This window comes from Bipolaris maydis, assembly GCF_028858645.1.
Source record: "Bipolaris maydis strain C4 unplaced genomic scaffold PSV08scaffold_14, whole genome shotgun sequence".
Lineage (NCBI taxonomy): Eukaryota > Fungi > Ascomycota > Dothideomycetes > Pleosporales > Pleosporaceae > Bipolaris > Bipolaris maydis.
The window spans coordinates 1,257,472-1,270,249 of NW_027093870.1; the positions used below are offsets into that span (position 1 = coordinate 1,257,472).

General features: G+C 51.8%; 5 protein-coding genes and 1 non-coding gene across 6 annotated transcripts; 1 reads left to right on the forward strand and 5 right to left on the reverse strand.

The window, feature by feature from the left end:
• Positions 1-177: 177 nt before the first annotated feature.
• On the reverse strand, positions 178-2,517 carry PSV08DRAFT_15415 (6-phosphofructo-2-kinase-domain-containing protein). Its single transcript, XM_014218813.2, has 2 exons — positions 2,121-2,517; positions 178-2,069 (listed from the first exon to the last, which is right to left on the reverse strand). The coding sequence occupies exons 1-2, from the start codon at positions 2,402-2,404 to the stop codon at positions 239-241; spliced, it is 2,115 nt and encodes a 704-aa protein (XP_014074288.1). The 5' UTR covers positions 2,405-2,517; the 3' UTR covers positions 178-238.
• Positions 2,518-3,269: 752 nt separating this feature from the next.
• Positions 3,270-4,134, reverse strand: PSV08DRAFT_330576 (uncharacterized protein). Its single transcript, XM_014218815.2, has 4 exons — positions 4,069-4,134; positions 3,762-4,017; positions 3,402-3,701; positions 3,270-3,296 (listed from the first exon to the last, which is right to left on the reverse strand). Exons 1-3 carry the CDS (start codon positions 4,075-4,077, stop codon positions 3,553-3,555), a joined length of 414 nt encoding a protein of 137 aa, XP_014074290.1. The 5' UTR covers positions 4,078-4,134; the 3' UTR covers positions 3,270-3,296; positions 3,402-3,552.
• A 3,455-nt stretch (positions 4,135-7,589) lies between these two features.
• Positions 7,590-8,078, forward strand: PSV08DRAFT_380829 (uncharacterized protein; the record flags this gene model as incomplete). Its single annotated transcript, XM_014218817.2, has 1 exon — positions 7,590-8,078. One exon carries the CDS (start codon positions 7,590-7,592, stop codon positions 8,076-8,078), a length of 489 nt encoding a protein of 162 aa, XP_014074292.2.
• Positions 8,079-8,646: 568 nt separating this feature from the next.
• On the reverse strand, positions 8,647-8,735 carry PSV08DRAFT_t59. Its single transcript has one exon. It is a non-coding gene; the product is annotated as a tRNA-Thr (tRNA).
• A 125-nt stretch (positions 8,736-8,860) lies between these two features.
• Positions 8,861-10,289, reverse strand: PSV08DRAFT_330584 (kinase-like domain-containing protein). Its single transcript, XM_014218818.2, has one exon. It carries the CDS (start codon positions 10,180-10,182, stop codon positions 8,881-8,883), a length of 1,302 nt encoding a protein of 433 aa, XP_014074293.1. The 5' UTR covers positions 10,183-10,289; the 3' UTR covers positions 8,861-8,880.
• Positions 10,290-10,416: 127 nt separating this feature from the next.
• PSV08DRAFT_209250 (major facilitator superfamily domain-containing protein) lies at positions 10,417-12,200 on the reverse strand. Its single transcript, XM_014218819.1, has 2 exons — positions 10,806-12,200; positions 10,417-10,751 (listed from the first exon to the last, which is right to left on the reverse strand). Exons 1-2 carry the CDS (start codon positions 12,123-12,125, stop codon positions 10,503-10,505), a joined length of 1,569 nt encoding a protein of 522 aa, XP_014074294.1. The 5' UTR covers positions 12,126-12,200; the 3' UTR covers positions 10,417-10,502.
• Between the last annotated feature and the right edge of the window lie 578 nt (positions 12,201-12,778).

Here is a 12,778-nt window from a genome sequence, read left to right on the forward strand (position 1 = left end):
TACAGGTACCTAGACGTTTTCTAGGTCGCGTAGAAAGAAACAAAATATTAAGAAAAAGGGAGAGGAAATCACCAATTTCCAAAAGTACACGGTGGGGTTATGAAAGGAGAAACTAGGCCGAACTATTCGTAGCCTCAATCTCTAATATATCCCTTCCGTAAGAGAACTAATCATAATAATACATATTCCGACCATTCCACAACTGCGACTTCCGAATCCAAGAAAAAGTTACCACATCTCAGTTATTAGTCAGGGTGGGCGCCCTCCTGAGCTTGTAATCAGGTAAATGGTCAAAATCGTCGGTTTCGGGGTTGTAACGCCAGGCCTTGAATTCAACACCGTAGGGCTTGGGCTCGAGCTGGTATAGCATACCAAGAGGACAGTCGAGGTCGGCTACATCTTCGCGCTTCAAGCCCTGGAAGTATGCTAGTAGTACACGGGCGACACTGCGGTGCGTAATCAACAAGCAGTGGTCCGTCATGCGCTCCAGTTCGACAATGACGGGGCGAACGCGGTTGATGACGTCGAGGTAGCCTTCACCACCTGGGCCAGGATAACGATATGCAAGCTTGTCACGTCGCCGTCGGAAATACTCGTCAGCATACTTTGTGCGAATCTCTTCGTATGTGAGACCCTCCATGATGCCTGCATTGAGCTCATCCAACATGCGCATCTGCTTGACCTCAAAGTCCTCGTCGCAAAAGTACTGCCCAGTCTGAATTGAACGCTTCAGCATGGATGTCCAGACACAAAAGTTGTGCGTCTCGAGTTCATGGCTGTAGTATGGATTTGGAGGAGTGGTGTCACCCGGGACTGGTGGAAAGTGCGAGTTGGCCTTTTTGTTTGCTTGCCGAACTGCCCACTCCTTTCGCTGGGCAGCAATGAAGCGCGTCATGGCCTTTGCGTACTTTTCTCCATTCGGGCTAAGATCAGAGTCACCACCAATCTTGCCAGCAACATTATCCGTCGACTCGCCGTGTCTTGTTATCCAGATCATGCGTGGCGCGAGGTTGAAGTTGAGGAGATAGTAGACAGCCTGGCCGGCAAGGAAACCCCTAATCTGATGTGAAATCATCTTCCGGCCGACATCCACCATCTTGACATATGGCATGTTGTTATCTTCCTCGTAGTCGCCAATTGGAACGTAGTTCTTCTCGTAGATGGCTACACGCTTCTTGAAGTCTGCGAGAGCAGCAACGGGGTCCTTATCCGCGTAGTCCGGTCCCGACAGCTTCAAGCGCATATTCGACTCGAGCAGATTCTGGTCGCGGCATACACTCTCGACGAACAAAACATTGAGCTCTGGTCCCGCACGCGCCCGGATCCGCTCCATAATCTGTTTGCGGCGTGCAAGAGTGCTGTTGGTTGCATCGAATATGCCTACTGATCCACTGCCCTTTAGGATGTAATCCAACAGATCATCCAATGTTTCCATGGCGCATTGTTCTCGCAGCGCAGCCGCACGCTGGTTTTGCGGGTCGAAAAAGTCGGCCGACTGGTCCATTGCCTCATTCTCATTGGTATCCGGCTCATTGTTGGGCGTAGGCGCTTTCGGGCCCGGAGATGTGACCTGGACCCGGGGTGGTGGAAGCGCCGTATTATCGTCGTCGTCCGCAATGGCGGTGCTACCCCGGCGTGGGTCCGGCACGTTCTGTGGGTCAATGGACCCATCGTGCGCGGGGTCGCCGTTGATAAGGATTTTTGCGGCAATCTGCGGCAAGGTGTCCTGGTGCTCCTCAATGGCGCGCTTGACATTGGATGAGATGCGCTCAAGGTTCGCTTGGGATAAGCGGAAGCCACTGTGACTGGCCGCCACTCGCCGCTTCTCTCCCACGTTGAAAATCTTGGTGTCGTGTTGTAGCCAATTCAAATAGCGGGCCATTTTCTTTGTGATGTAAGACTTACCCCGCGCGGGCAGTCCCACCATGACAATGACTAGCTTGGAGCCGACATCGCGCTGTGCAATCTTGCCATCGGGGGAGACTTTGGATTTGGTCAGGCCGGGGATGTCGAGCGTCGTCGGGCGTAACCGGGGGGTACCCGCAGCAGAGCTATTGCGCGTGAGGGTGCTGTTACGGTCAGCGAAGTATGAGGTAGTCTGCACCGGAGCCTCTCCATACTCTCGCGGACTTCCCGGGACCGATGGCAACGGGGTGTCACTCAGGGCAACACCCACGCCATTGTTCCCAGAGAGATGTCCATTTTGGTGTTGCTGCTGGACGGGATTGGGAACCGCCTTCAGGTGGCCATCTTGGTTTGCGCGCTCCTTGAGCGCCTGTACGTTCTTTGCGGGCGCAACTGCGGGAAACTTGGGTTCGGCCGACACGGGGCGGGGCGTCAGATCGTTGTCAGTGGTGGTGTCTGGCTGCTGTGCGTTGTCGAGAGGCAGAGTGAGTTTGCCCATTACAGATCGGGCAAAGGTGGAATGGGAGCTGAAGCGGCGGCGTGGCGGAGAAGAAGGTGGTGGTGAAGAAAAGGCGGAAGTGCGGCGGGGATGGGAATGGTGCTTGTGACGAGCGAGCTCGGTGACCATCGGCGTCGGAAGAGCATCCATGCCTGGCGTCATGCCAAGGCGACGAAGCTGCTATTGTGCGCTGCTCTGTCAAGCACAAGCTAGGGTGAGAGTAGCCTCGCCGCTGCGCTAAGGCCAGTCGCTGGCTGGGGACGAGTTGCAGTAGTGGAGAAGGGAGTGGGTTGAGGTTGGGGAAATATACGTAGTGGTTGCACAAAGGCTGTGTGCAACCACAGGCACTCTGGTCAGGTCTTTCTTGTCGCGCGCGTCGTGCAAAGGCAACAAGCAGGCAGGGACAGGTGACTTTATCAGCAGGACCGGAGGCCGATACATATATCCCATACGTGTGAATTAACAAATATGACTGTTCGGAGTCGGACTTTTTGGCTGGTGCTCACCACCATCCACGGTTCCCCGCCAGACCACGTTGCTGGATGGAGCAACGGTCGAGTTTGCGGGAGCGCGCAGGAACAGGCTGGCTATTGCATGACGTATCATCTTATTGGAATGTCTTCTTCTCTTCTTCTGCTTTTCTTTGTCTTCTTCCCCCCGTACAACTGAGATTAGGACAGCGGAAGGCAATCGGTGCACGCGTCCCTTCCCAAGCCACAACGCACCCCGCCTGACGTCGGTGCTGTTGCTGCTGCTTACACCCAGACCCCCACGCTCCGAGTCCCGATGCCGATGGACAAAAGACGACAGAATAGCATTTGCAGAATTCGGTTATAACTGACGGCGACCAGCCTACGTAGGTTCCTTTTGGAATTTGGATTTGCACGAGTATCTGTCCAAAGTCAATCCAAGCATTAGCCACACAGCCTGTCGCCCAACAATGTCCCGACGGTGCACATCGTGAATCCCTTGGCATCCAATATACATGCATACGTACATACACGATAGGCGCTTCCCCAGATTTCCTGACGTAGTCCTGTGGAGCCCCCGAGATTGATGTCCCTTTTGGCATAGCGTCGTGCTATGAATGATACATTTGTTCGGAGCAGGACAGAAGTACGGTACTCTAGTAACAGAACAGCCCAACCTCACTTGGCCAGCTTGAGGGTGAGGACCAGCAGACATATATATGCTGAAATGCTCAGTGCTGTCAGGGCGACAACAATGTTTCCGCTGGTGCGAAACTTCTTGTGGCGTAAACCGTCGGCACCGACTTCGGAGAAGAACTGTCTGTTTCCTGTCGACTATCAGCACCCAAAGTGTATAGGCACATGCACAGTTTCGTCATAACACTTACCTTGCTGGCGACGGAATAGACTGGTGAAGAGGATACCGACCCCATAGACAGCGAACAGCGCGCCAATCGAGTAGAACTCGGCGGTGAAGATCTTGAGCACGATGAGCGCAAACGAGAACTGGCCTATTGCGGTCCGCACATAGGCGCCCTCAAACGTGCGCTGGGCCGCCCGAATCTCAACCAGCTCATCGCTTGTCAATACAACGGAGCGGGCGCGATGTAGATGCAGTCGGTATCTGTCTGCTGCGTGACGGCTCTGATCCACGGTCAGTCACGGCGGGTTGTCAGTAGGCCCGTTTGTCCTCACTTCGAACATGGTCGGTGATGCAGAACACGCAGCACAGGGAAATATGGATTGTGGGTATGGGTATGGCCACTCCCAGTGTTCATCCACGGTGAGTGCAGAGGGTAAGCCGTTGGTGATGGGTGACGTAGCGGGGCTCTACTATGCCTGTTCACCGAGGTTACGCTGCGCGGCGCGTCCTGTTAGACTTCCCGACGATACGCGTTACCACGTCGTTGGTTGATTAGAACGAAGATCTCTGTCGGTTTCTGATGACTCTCGCCAGAGAAGCTTGTTTGTAATGCAGGTGTTTCTTTTTGCGTGTTGTATCCGGCAGACTGGATAGCGGCTCGAGATGGAGTGCCCACCACCTGTGAAGCTGCTGCTGCTGCTGCAGGGTCCCCGCAGTCCTGGGCTTGTCACTCCCGCAACTGGCAGACACAGCAGTGTGCCGGCCTGCCAGTCGCTATTCTTCGCGCCCACAAAAGCGCACTCTGCAATTCACTGCGACACTGAGATAACACTGCATGCTCCGTCTTGCCGGGTTATCTCTTATCCGGCGCGTCGCTGCTCTCTCTGCTCACGCCAACGCATGGTAACCCTCCTCTCCCGCCCACGCCGCGGCCTCGATATACATGGCCGTTTGCTGTTGCAATCGCAAGCTAATGTTGGAATCATAGGGATACCAAAGCCTGCCACTACAGTCCCACGAGCTCCGTGCGCACACTTAAGACCCGGAGATTGCCTTGCCCTCTCCAGCGCCTGTATTCCACTTGGGAAGATCACCCCGATACCATACTCACAGAGGAGGGATCAATGGCAGGTACCCCATCCGCAACATCAGCGACATCGAGTGCGAAGCGCAGAAGCGGCCCCCTCAAATTCTACGCTGTCAAAGCCGGGAGAGTGCCAGGCGTCTACCAGAACTGGGAGGACGTGCGCCAGCAGACCGAAGGCTTCAACAACCACGAGGGTGTGTAGCGTCAATTCACGTGCCGATCTCGTACTGACGCTTAGCTAGTGCAGTCGTTTTCCACATATACCGACGCAGAAGCATTTGTCAAAGGGACCCTCGTCAAGCGACCTAAGCCCCCGAAGCCAAAGTTTTACGGAGTAGCAGTTGGACGCGTGCCCGGTGTCTACACAGATTGGCCAACTGTAGAGTCGCATACAAAGGGATTCAAAGGCGCAAAGCATCAAGGATTCGCCACACGCGAAGAAGCGCAGGCTTTTGTCAATCGGGCTAGGAAAGGTTCCAGTGCGCCCATAAGCTTACAGGGTCACTTATCTGCCGCCTCATCAGTAGCGGTGGACAAGATGGAGCCGAGTGCTGAACATGCGCCCAAGCGACAGAAACGGGAGCACGCGCCGCCTGCAACAACTTTGACCAACGGAGATCACAAGACTGAACCGGGCATGGGGCCCCTTCCGCCTGGCGCAGTAGATGGCTTCGACCCGACGATAAAATTGGATGAAGCTGCGGGCAACATCAGAGCAAAGACTGCAGATGAACTCAGTGCAACCAAACAACACCCAACAGGAAATTTCAAGGGCCCGCTGGTAGTACATACAGACGGAGGCTCCAGAGGAAACGGCAAAGTAGGCGCCAGAGCAGGCGTGGGTGTCTACTTTGGCCCCAGAGATCCCAGGTTCGTGTATAGTGGTGCCACGCAGTATGCAAAATCTGATCGTGACTGCAGGAACGTTGGAGAACCTTTAAGGGGAGAACGACAAACCAACCAGCGAGCCGAACTTGTCGCCATAGCCCGGGCTCTCGATCATGTGCCAATCGACCGTGATGTCGAGATTAGAACAGATTCATACTACTCTATCCGTTGTCTGCGCGAGTGGTTCCAGAACTGGGAGACCAAGGGCTGGAGAAATGCAGCTGGCAAGAGCGTGGAGAACAAAGAACTCATTCAGCCAATACTTGCGAGGATACGAGAGCGTTTGACATGCAAGGGCAAGACAACATTCGTCTGGGTCAAAGGACACAGCACTGATATAGGCAACATCGCAGCCGACGCCTTGGCAAACGAGGGCATGGATAAATGGACTCCAGAACTGACGTCAGGAACTCCGTTCGACATGTCGGAAACTCTCAGAACAAAGTATACTCTGCCATCACTCACCAAGCCCAAGCAAGAAGACGATGATGAGTTTGGCGAGGATCCGTTCAAAGATTATTTCGACGGCTTAGAAGCAGAGAGGATGGCGAATGAGTTGGTAGAGGATGCGGATTCAAGAACTTCTACTCATTAATGGGTCCATACAGAAGAGTATCGAGGGAAAGCTGGTCTGACCATATGAACCTGGATTGACGATTTACAATGTCGTCTTCTCAAATAGCGAGTTGCACCGGTTGCTATATGCTGTGTCAACGGGAATCTGGAGCCTAAAAGGCCATGATATATGATAATAGTAAAGAACAGAACAGATGCAAACAAGATTACTGGTGTACATGCCAGTCTTCCACCTCCGTTGAGACCAAAAAAAATACTTGAGGCCCGGAACAGGATTGTGTTGCCATGAACAAAACACCGATATCGAATGCTATCCCAACTGCTATCAGAGGCCCTAACCACCAAGCCAACGGCAACGAATCGCACTACCTTCTGCGCACATGTATTAGGTAAATCTCTAGCGCATGCATAAGCACTCTAAGTACTCTGCACCAATCATGAGAAAGATTCATCATGCAAAGTTCCACCAACACATCGCCTAAAATCGTTGTATCAGATGCATTGCGATGTTAAACTTTCCAAGATCGTTGCAAAACATCGTTGGTCATACATCGGACCGTGCTTGCGAAAATTGCGTTATCACCGCGTAAGCACCGAGTAACAATCTCTGAGCACATCCTCACTACCGTGACCCTCTACCAGTAGGGACCAAATCGGCGATCTTCTACATTGAGCTTTGTGCAGATAAGACGCGGATTGTAGCGTATCTTTTTGCCTTCCAAGCACTTTCAATCCCCGCCATGAATGTCAATGGTAGCCTGAATGCTAGAACACTAGTACAACATTGCCTACATGAGCTTTTGAGCACATTTAAAGCAATTAACTGTATGACTCTAGCGCTCTATATCAAATAGCTTAAACTCCACGATACGAGATCGTCGCTCATCAATGTCACAGTGAACATCCCCCTAGTGCCTTGGTATGTAGTAAACTACGTATGCCGCCCGCCCCACTGAATGCATGCATGCATCATACCCTGTACCCCGAATCAAGCGTTTATGTAACATATCCCGTATTATATGTCTACCCCCGTCTCACTCATTCCCGCAGAATTCTCATCTGAATTTATTCTGATTCTTACCACAACCCTCCATCTACACACGTAAAACCACACTCCCTCACCGAGACCACGCAAGCCATTTCACCCCACCCGCCCGGCACGCGGGACCATCTAACCCAGCATATCACGACCTACCCACCACACCCACCGGATCCCACATCTCAACCCTCCCTCCAACCGCGGCCCGAAAAAGGCCCACCCAAACCAAAACCGCAAAAAAAAACCCCCCACATACAACAAAAATGCCCCATCTCCTACCCCCACAAAGTTATGCCTTCCTCCCACGCTTCCACGACCACCACCATCGTCACCGCCGACAATCCTCCACAACCACCCCCATCTCACCACCATCATCCCAAATGTCCCTCACAACCCGCACCCTCACCTACGTCATCGCCTTCATAATCACCTTCACCCTCGTCCTCTTCCTCCTCTCCCTCTTAAACTTCTACACCACACTCTTCACCTGCGCCGCTGGCCAGCAACTCCACATGCTCTTCCACGCGAGCGTCGTCGGCGCCACCGTCCTCATGGCGACGCTGGTCGCGGATGATCTCGTCGCCAAGGCGCTGAGATTGCACGGGGTAGGGTATCGGAGTGGGGCGGCGGCGGATGCGGTGTTGATAGGCTTGTTTTGGGCGAATGTGGGTGTTGGCGGAGGTGCTTGGGGGGTGCAAGTTGTGAAGGGGTGGGTTGAGAGGGGGCTTTGGAATTCCTTTATCGGCTTTTGAGCATGTTGGTTTATTGTAAGGGTTTGGATATTTGGGCTAAGGCGTTTTTTGGGGGGGTATGGGGCGTGGATGTGGAAATTGGGTATTTGGAGGAAAAGAGATATACGTGCGAGTGATTGCCAGCATGCCTTCTCGTACCCGTCTAATTGGCTTGATGCATCGGCATGAGATGCAGATTGGGTTCGGAGAATTTCGGAAGCCATGTGTTTGGCAACGAGATTGGTAGGTTCAGTCTGACTACCTAGAGCTTTTGTTGTTTGCACTGCAATCTAGACATTCTGCGCAAAACATGCCAGCCAAGAGAATCCCTAGGAATGAGGCCACACATGACAGCTTTACCACCGAACGATGAATATTACATCTAGATAAAATCGCACCTATTGTGTTTCAAGGTGGAACCGACCTGGCAGTTCTCCAAATCAGTGTTAGCAAAATTTTATCTTCGTTCTACCTTGCCGATCAAGTGCAGCGTACATCCTCGTTCCGACCCGAAAAATTCCCCGCACCCCACACTCTGCTCCACTCCACCGCAGAACAAAAAAAAGCAAAAAGAAATGGAAACGTTCATTGCCAGCAGCCGGAATTGAACCAGCGATCTTCGCATTGCCCGGTTTGCTGAGGTACAAGTGCGACGCCTTACCACTTGGCCATACCGGCGATCGTGCTGAACTTTTGCAACTTCAAAGATTTGGGGAATAGAATACTATATATCTTATCTATTAACCTGTAGCGCGATAGAAGTGTAATCAGACATCACTGGAATCTCACGCACACCTGACCTAAGGATACATCGATTCAATTACTACGTGCTAATCTTAGCCACACTATCCACCAAAAACCTCCGCCACTCTTCATCGCCCAACACACTCCTAACCCTCGCCTCCAGCCACTCCGTATTTCCCCAGAATCCCCAACTCGCCTGGAACCGCAGCCAGTCCACCAACGCTATCTCCCAATGCCTCACAAAAATAGCCCAGTCGTATTCTCGCCCACCGGTCTCACACAGCCTCTCCCAGTACCGACGTAAAAGCTGCTCTTCGCCTTCCTGCATCGCCAGCTCCTGCGGTACGTGTTCATCCGCAACAAGCATGGCGAGCGGAACGGAGCAGGTAAAGTATTTTGCGAGATCGCAGACGCCGAGACCGAGGCCTGTGTATTGGAAGTCGTAGAATGCAACTTGGTCTCCCGATGTGCTGGTGAAGAGGTTTTCAGATTTTACGTCGCCGTGGATGAGGGTCTGGTATTTGGCTATTGATGGGTTTTGTGTTGTTTGGGGCGCAAGGAAGAGGGCTGCCATTTCGGCGATGGAGAGGTCTTCGTCGTTTGTGCGGCGGGTGAGCGGAATGCCCCATTCGGAGTGGTGGTCCATGGCCAGAGAGGTGTATTCTTTTCGTCGTGTTGTGAGGTATGTGTATCCACCGTTGAGCCAGACGCTCCTTTCCTCGGTGTCTTGGTCCTTGCGCTGCACTTCCTCGATTGGGGGTTGTACAAGCGATGAGGGTGTCAAGTTTTGCACGCGCGACCACCAGAAGCCGTGGAATCCGGAGAGCCAATCCAAGGCAGAAAAGACTTGGGTTTGCGAGAGCACTGCGCGTTTCTCGCCCGCAATGGGATACTGCTGCTTGAGATCACTTAGTAGCATGGCTGTTATCGAGGTACCGTCTTCGTTCTGCTTGTTGATGCTTGCTACGCATTTGGCAACAGGAAGCGAGTCTGGCATCTGAGGCGCGAGATGAGTGTAGAAGTACTGTTCTACTTTGTAACTCAAAATCTTCCTCGTATGCCCCTCATCGTCTGCCTTTGTCGGAGGAGGCGTAACAAGTTTGAGAACAAAAGACTGGTGTTCTGTAGATGAGGCAGCATCCGGAATAGCATTGACTCGGCATATCTCGCCATATCCGGCCCATAATGACTGGATACGTTCGAGAGACTCGACTTCTAACCCTTTTTCGGCGAGAAGGGCAGCTGCTGCTTCCTGCGCTGATAGCTGTGCTGGCATTTCATGTATAGAAAGCTGTACGGGGGTATCGAGAAAGTTGTACAAAAAGATGGCGATGCAAGGTACGAGAAGGTAGAAGAGAAATTGCGGTGAAGGTATGGTCATTCGAGGAATGAGCTTGACGAATGAGAGTCTCTGTGAGAAAAGAGAGTGACAATGAGGTCGAACACGACTACATCCAGAGAGATTAAACAACTGCAATATTAAGGATGATGTTGATAGGAGGTGATTAGCTTCGCATGTGAACAGCTGTATTCGCTGATTTTGGCTACTATAGGGCTGACATAAGCATAAGCTATTGTCCCCACATATTCCAGCGTGGCATCCGTCTTTCCATCAGCACTAGAATTGTAGTCATACCATTGCGAGAAAGTCTATTATCTTTCCAAAAAAGATAGAATATGTACGAAAGCGTGCAATTTTGATCACAGCAAATACTGAAAGTAGATGTTCTCCCTGTCCGTCATGTCCTGGAGGCCATTCTCGCCGTGCACGTCATCTTCAGTCACTTGTTGGTGTCCGCTCATGGAATAATCGACAGGGTTCCTCGGAAGACCAGCTGCCTCGCGCTCGTCACACTTCTTCTTCTGCATCCACGTGATGACAACAATCTGCAGAACCACGACACCCCAGAGGATGCACCAGATCGCGAGAATGCCTTTGAGAGCATTGTGCTAGATGACTGTTAATAAAATGCTACTCATGTGTATGACAAATGGAAGACTTACGTATTGTGGAGCAAACTTATTATTGAAAATGTATGGGGTAATGATGTTACCAATGGCGTTTCCAGCGTTGAAAGAAGTATAATAGACAGCCTTCTTGGTTTGTCCGGCACAGTTTGCCCCCATCCAAGAAATGAGCAATGGATTGATCGCATAGACAAATGCAATCAGATAGTAACCAGCGAGAAGTCCTCCTTTGTTTTTCTTCTCTTTTGGAAGAGCAACAAGTAGAGAGACACCGACAATGACGATAGTAACAAGCGTAAGCAGGAATGGAGACTTGCGCTTGAAACGGTATGCCAGCCATGAGGCAAGAAGAATAGAAATAAATTGAAGTGCTCCGAACGGCATGTTGAGCAGAACAGCTTCGTCTGGCGTGAAACCAGCCAGGTTTTGGAGAATAATGGCACCGAAGACGGATGAGACGGCAGCACCAGCGTTGACGGAAATGACCATGATCATGTATAGCCAGTACTTGGGCTCTGTCCAAGCCTCAAAGACGTGGGACCAGTTGAACTTATGCGAGATAATACCCTGTTGGTTTGCCTTGAGTCGTTCAATAGCCTTGAGGCGGTCTTCGGGTGAGAGGAAACGGGCCTCTCCAGGGCTGTCGTGAGCCCACCAGTAAGTGGTCAGGCCAATGCAGATAGTCAACAACCCAAAGAAGAGGTAAACAACCTGATAGCGATATAGATGATGAGAATGAATTCGACCAAACCCATAGACAATAGGAGCGCTGATCAGCGTGCTCAGCCCATAACAGCTATACCAGCATGCAACCCGGAAAGGCTGTTCGGAACGCCTGTAAAAGGCGATTGTGATCATCGAGAAGAGAGGAACGACTGCTGCTTCGAATGCGCCGAGGAAGAATCGAGATGCCATGAGTCCACCGTAGTTCTTTGATGCTGCAAGACCACCAGCGACTGAGATGCCCCAGCATGTAATGATGACTGGCAAGACGTGTCGGTATCGAAGCTTGACCAGCACCCATGCTGCCAAAGGCTGCACACCGAGTTGGGCGTAGTAACCAATGTTTCCAATGTTGGAGTAATCATTTCCCTTGAGATGCGCGTCGGTCTTCAGTCCATAAACAGCTGTCAAACCAATGATTCCCTTATCGGCGGACTGGAGGAAGTAAACCATGCAAAGGAGAGACAGCATCCAGATATCCGTCTTCCGCAGGATGCGTTTGTTGTCTTCTTCGGTGCAGATGACAGTTTCTCCAAGTGCTGGGGCCTTGCCCTCCTCGTAAGCAACGATACCGTCCATGGAAACTTTGGAGGTATGGTCGGCGGCCTCTGACTTTTCAATAGCGGAAGCCATGGCGCTAGAACGATTGCCAGAAAGAAACGAAGAAGTAAAGTAAGGTGGATATGGGGTTAAACTGGGGTCATGGGTGTGGGGTAGTCCATTTATGTCTATCGACTTATTAAGTAGCAGCACAGACCTTGCTGACACGGAAGAACAGTGATACGGACGGAAGTTTTCCCTCCAACAAGTCAGTAGGCTAGGATCAAGGAGTGTTAGGTTTTGTCGGGCTCGCCAGGGGTAGGGATGAGGCGCTAGTAACATGGCCAATGATGATGATGCTATCAGACACCAACACCGACCGGCTAAATCAATATACCTAGATGTATTCGTGATCCGGGGGGAATCTGCAGCGGGTGAGGCCGGACCTCTAAGCAACGAGAATGGGAGTGCTCGTTGAAGAGACGGAAATGATAGCGTCTGTTCACTTGCCGGCGGCTATTCCATCGTCTGCCATTGTCCTGGTCGCTTACACCATGTGTTCATCGCACGTAACAATAAGAGTCTCGCCACGGTGGCTTATGAGCAGGTACATTCTGACAAGTGAGATGACTCGTGCTACCTGCCGACCCGTTCGGTCGCACTAACACATGGTACCGAAGACGTGATTACTTACTGTTTACCCGCTGCGAGAATTACGAACTGTCTATTAATACTGTCGTACCCAC

Coding starts and splice junctions, on each gene's coding strand:
- PSV08DRAFT_15415 (XM_014218813.2), bottom strand. CDS start 2,404: ATGGGCAAACTCACTCTGCCTCTCGACAACGCACAGCAGCCAGACACC. Junction 2,070..2,120: donor GTCCCGGGAAGTCCGCGAGA/GTATGGAGAGGC, acceptor TGACCGTAACAG/CACCCTCACGCGCAATAGCT.
- PSV08DRAFT_330576 (XM_014218815.2), bottom strand. Junction 3,702..3,761: donor TCTATTCCGTCGCCAGCAAG/GTAAGTGTTATG, acceptor GATAGTCGACAG/GAAACAGACAGTTCTTCTCC.
- PSV08DRAFT_330584 (XM_014218818.2), bottom strand. CDS start 10,182: ATGACCATACCTTCACCGCAATTTCTCTTCTACCTTCTCGTACCTTGC.
- PSV08DRAFT_209250 (XM_014218819.1), bottom strand. CDS start 12,125: ATGGCTTCCGCTATTGAAAAGTCAGAGGCCGCCGACCATACCTCCAAA. Junction 10,752..10,805: donor ATAAGTTTGCTCCACAATAC/GTAAGTCTTCCA, acceptor ACAGTCATCTAG/CACAATGCTCTCAAAGGCAT.